We start from the raw sequence: 4,501 nt of genomic DNA, 5'->3' as shown, positions 1-4,501 counted from the left end.
AATTTTTCTTGTTTCTGGGGAGTTCTTACTAGCTCCTACTAGCTTTTACTACAATAGCGGCACTCAGAAATACCTTCATGCCAACAGCGAGCGGACAATGTTTTGAACCAATTCCTATCATGGTTACAGAAATATTTATATTGCCTTCAGCGAACTTTGGGTCAAGCCTCTCTTACAAGTAAACCTGTTAGAAGACCAGACCTACAGTGACTACGGCACTTACAGCAAATCAGCAGTTTGAAATGTGGAGCTGTGTGGAAATCTACCCAATCTCTCTCTTCCCTGTCTTCACAAGTGGGAGCTGTTGATACCTGCACGGCTCTTGGTACAAGGCAGAGCAGAAGAGCATAGTAAGTTAATCTGCAAGCCATTCAGAAACGTCTAGGACAAAGACACTGACACCAGGGAATCATATGTCTGCATTGAACATTTAGTAATTTGTTTACTTGGAGGGCTGGTAAGAAATGCACAGATGAACCTCTGAAGCAACTACTTGTAAGGTAAGGCTACTAATGTGCTCTAATAAAAAGCGCTACATTCTCGTCATTTCTATATCTTTTCCCCAAATGTACTCGCAGCAGTTTATCAACATTATATAATGCAGGGAGAGTTCAGAGGAAGGATAAGGAGCTGATAGCCAGCTTTTGGTGCTCTTGTTTATTTGACTCACTTGATTTACAGGTCTACTCTTTACACAATGCACTCACTCTAAGCTGTTTTTTTCTTTTATTTTTAATGTTCAGATACTTAGCCTTGATCATAAATAAACATCCAAGAAGTCCTTTAGGTTTCAGGAGCAGGCTTGAAAGATTGCTTTTAAGAACTAATCCAGTATATGGTTTGTTTTTCAAATAGTCAATGATTATTGTACTCTATACGTTTTCCTCTTGTTTACCGCCTTTTTTTTTCCTACCACAGCACCGTTTTGTTTCCTTCTGCCGCGTGGGGGAAAAAAAAAAAAAAAAAAAGAAAAAAAAAAGGAAGAAAAAAGAAAACGAAGAGCAGGATAGGAAAGCTCTAGCAGCGCTTTTTCTTTAGGGGTTGGGGGAGGGAGTAGGAAGTGGGGCTGGGGACCTTCTGCCCTTCAAAGGAGCAGGTCGCCCTTCCCGGGGGGAGGGGGGTCGTGTTGACTCGCGGTGGTGGCAGCATCACGCCTGCCGCGCCCCCGGACGCTCCGGGGACACCTTGCGGCGGAAGGCGCGGGGAGGGTACCGCGGAGGGACGGTGGCTTCGTGGCCGGGGGAGCAGAAGAGCTGAGGAATGGCGGGACGGATGGATGAGGGATGAAGGAGAACGGGTGGAGGGATGGAGAGGTGAGGGATGGACGGATGGAAAGATGGAGGTTGAAGGAGGGACGGATGGGAGGATGTGGGATGCAAGAACGAGGGATGGAGGGAGAAGGGGTAGAAGAATGAGAAAATGAGGGCTGAGGGACGAAGGGATGGAAGAGCCGAAGGACAGAGGGCTGCAGAAGCCAGCGACGCGCTTCCCAGCTGCTCTCTCTCCGCCGCGCGCCCCCGCGCTGCTCCCGGTCCCCCCCTCCCCGCTCCTCCGCTGCGCGTGCCCGCGCCCGGGGCTGACTCTCCCTCGCATCCTCCTCCGGCGGCGGCGACGGCGGCAGCGCCGGGGATGGGCAGCGAGAGCGCGCCCAGGAGCAGCCCGGGCCCCGCCGCTCCCCCCTGCTCCCGCGCCCGCTGCTGCTCCTGCCCCGCCGCCCCCCGCACTCCGGGGGCAGCGCTGCCGCCGCGCCGCCCGCAGCCCCCGCCTCGGACGGGTGAGTCACCGGGCCCTGTACCCCCCTCCCCGAAAAGCACCTGCCGTGCATCCCCCGGCTTCCTGCCCCCGCGCCCCCCATCCCGGAGCGGCCTCGGGGATGAGCGCTGGGGGAGCGGAGGAGTCGCGGGGGGGTCGCGGAGGGAGGCACCGCGCCCCCCCCCCCCGGAACAGAGGGTCCCGACCCGCGATCGCGCCCTCTCCGCGGGTGGGGGGCGGCAGAGGTGTCCTGGCGGATCCGTCGGGATGCGGGGAAAGGAGCTCCCGCGCTGCTGCCCCTCCTGGGAGCTGCTGCCCATTCCTACAGGGATCTCGGACACGCATAGAAGCATAACATAGACACTCCGACAGCCGCGCTCCCCAGCCGGAGCCAGGAGACCCCTGAACCGCATCGCCCATACCCCCCGGCGCCAGGGGCGGCTCGGGGCGGGGGCAGCGCCTTAACTTGTGCAAGGGACTATTGGAAGGTGGGGAGGGAGGACCCAGCTCAGCAGAATTGGCAGGTTCCCCAGAGTCGCCCCGGAGGGAGGTGGTGGATAGCCCCGGTCTCCCTCTCGGGGCTGCCGGGTGCAGTGGAGCGCGGCCCTTCCCGAGGGAAACGGGGGCGGCTTCGGGCAAGACTCAGAGCTCAAATGGACTTTTGTAACGCTCCCTCCAGTAAATAATTAAATAAATAAAGTGGCGGTAGGGGACTAGAAGTCTCTGCTTGTTTTGCTTTCGCTGCCCAGAGTGCAAATGACGGGATGCTGTGGCTGAAAAGGGTTTTCTGGTTTTTATGTGTCATGATACACACTGCTGATGGTAGCTAGTATAGTAACTATCTGTATCCTAATAGTTCCCTGTCGAAGCGTTGTTATGGCAGCAGCATTCCCCGCTTCTTTTATTCTATATCTCTAGCACACAGTAATGTTAAAGACCTGGAAACTGTCTTAATTTAAAAAAAAAAAGGCAAATAACCAACAAGTATGAACATAAGATTTACACTAAATCTTCACTCTCTTCTCCAGAAGCTGGTGCTGTCATAACACTTATGACTGCAAAATGTCTTTTTTTTTTCCCCACAATTCCTGCTTTTTGTTAAATTTTGTTGGAATTTTTCCTCAGTTTTGCCTCGTGTTTTTTCATGTGTTTCATCTCTACCTTTTCTGACTTACAGAGAATTCCTTAATCCTGCACTACACTGGGTAAAGGGATTCAAGGTATCTCACATACAAGGAATACACATCATTTGCAAAAAGGCAAACCTAGTAATTCTGTAGATCTACTTTTCTGCACAGGATGATGAGTTTCCTTCCTGTGATACAGAGAGGAATCTGTATGAGACTCATCAGAATGGTTTCAGCATATCTTACCTGCCACAGCTGGTGGTAGTCTGAAACAATAAGATTTAAAGGTTATTGAGGAAGTTTCTCTGTCACCTTTAATAGTCAGCCTGTTCTTAGTCAAAACACCTATAGTTGTAAGGGAAACACACTGATTTTGATTTTGGTTCAGTTAGTTTTTTGAAAAGTTTAAACCCTGAAACCTTTGAGGAGGATGGATGTTAAAAACATGTGAAATTGGTAGAGGGCTATATTACTTTGCAGTTTTTGCTCTGCACTTGTATAGGTACCATTTGCTGTCTTCGACCAGAGTTTGCTTGGGTAGAGATTGAGTAAATGATAAGGACACAAGATTCTGTCCTGGTAGTTCCTGCATTTTTATTTATATCAGAATATGTGCAGACTAATTTTGATATTGCAGAATGAAACATTATTGAATTGAGGTATCTTGTTTGCACTTGTACATTTGAAATAAGTTTGGCTTATCATTAGGAAAGCAACATGAATGTGTAACTGTTCATTTAAGAATGAAAAATTGCTGTACCAGGGTGAATCATGTATTGAAACAAGATAGGTTCAGGTTAAATAGGTGAACTAAAATAATGTGGTGTAAGTGATCTGTAACTAATTTTCATTACTTATAATGAAAACAGGTACTCTTGTTATCTTCGAGTTGGAATACAGAGATGCTGGAAGAGAGGTGAAGACCAGCAAAATGTATATATTTGATGATGGACTAAAGTCTTGAATAAATATCAGATAATTCTGAGGGAATGCAAGCACATTTCTTAGTATAACTGGGATCATGATTCTGATCTCAGCAAAAGCAGTATGAGATCCTCCCAAGGCACTTCTGTGAGCAGAATCAAAGATATCTCTGCTAACCATTTTTGAGGAACCAGGACATGAAAAGATCATTTGTATTTTTCCCCACTGCCACAGCTGGAAGGATTTATTTTGTGTCTCGTATGGAATATTCCACACTTTACCCTTCCAAGTAGTACTCAGGCCTGTGGTTCTTACCTGCCCAAACAGCTCAGCTGAGATGATTCTTTTGAGAAAGAATAATATATATATTGCTAGGGACAGTTTTATTGTTACCAAATAGCAGTCATATTTACTGGAAAAAAGTTTTGACTTTGAATGATATTTTCATATCTGATACCATTAATATTTCATATTAGGCGTTGGGAACAGTATGTTCTTTAAAATGACATTATTTGTTTTAAAGTTCTGATATGAAAGGACTAGATAAATTTAATCAAGTGGGAAAGTAGATGTTTCCATCTTTAGTGATTTAAAAATATCCTCAGTGATTTAAAAATAAGCTTAAATTGTAATGAAGAAAAGACAAATTTGGACACTGAAGAGGGTTACAACTGGAGTTATTTGATACAAATGAACCA

At 47.3% G+C, this 4,501-nt stretch overlaps 1 protein-coding gene across 2 annotated transcripts in view; it reads left to right on the top strand.

Annotated features, from left to right (window-relative positions):
- The first annotated feature begins 306 nt into the window (after positions 1–306).
- FUT9 (fucosyltransferase 9) overlaps positions 307–4,501 on the top strand; it is a 102,776-nt gene continuing 98,581 nt past the window's right edge. The window contains exon 1 of one of the 2 annotated variants that reach the window (XM_027694925.1): positions 307–500. Coding sequence is in view for 1 of the 2 variants with exons in the window: in XM_027694915.1 (XP_027550716.1) it covers positions 1,277–1,313 (37 nt within the window). In the remaining variant the exon portion in view is untranslated. Of the gene's footprint in view, positions 501–1,202; positions 1,314–4,501 lie in introns of those variants that run through there. The other variant, XM_027694915.1, reaches the window with a different exon arrangement.

The sequence above is a fragment of the Neopelma chrysocephalum genome, unplaced genomic scaffold (genome assembly GCF_003984885.1).
Source record: "Neopelma chrysocephalum unplaced genomic scaffold, ASM398488v2 Primary Assembly neopelma1_23b, whole genome shotgun sequence".
In the NCBI taxonomy this organism is placed as follows: Eukaryota; Metazoa; Chordata; class Aves; order Passeriformes; family Pipridae; genus Neopelma; species Neopelma chrysocephalum.
This window is presented reverse-complemented; position numbering and strand designations above follow the sequence as displayed.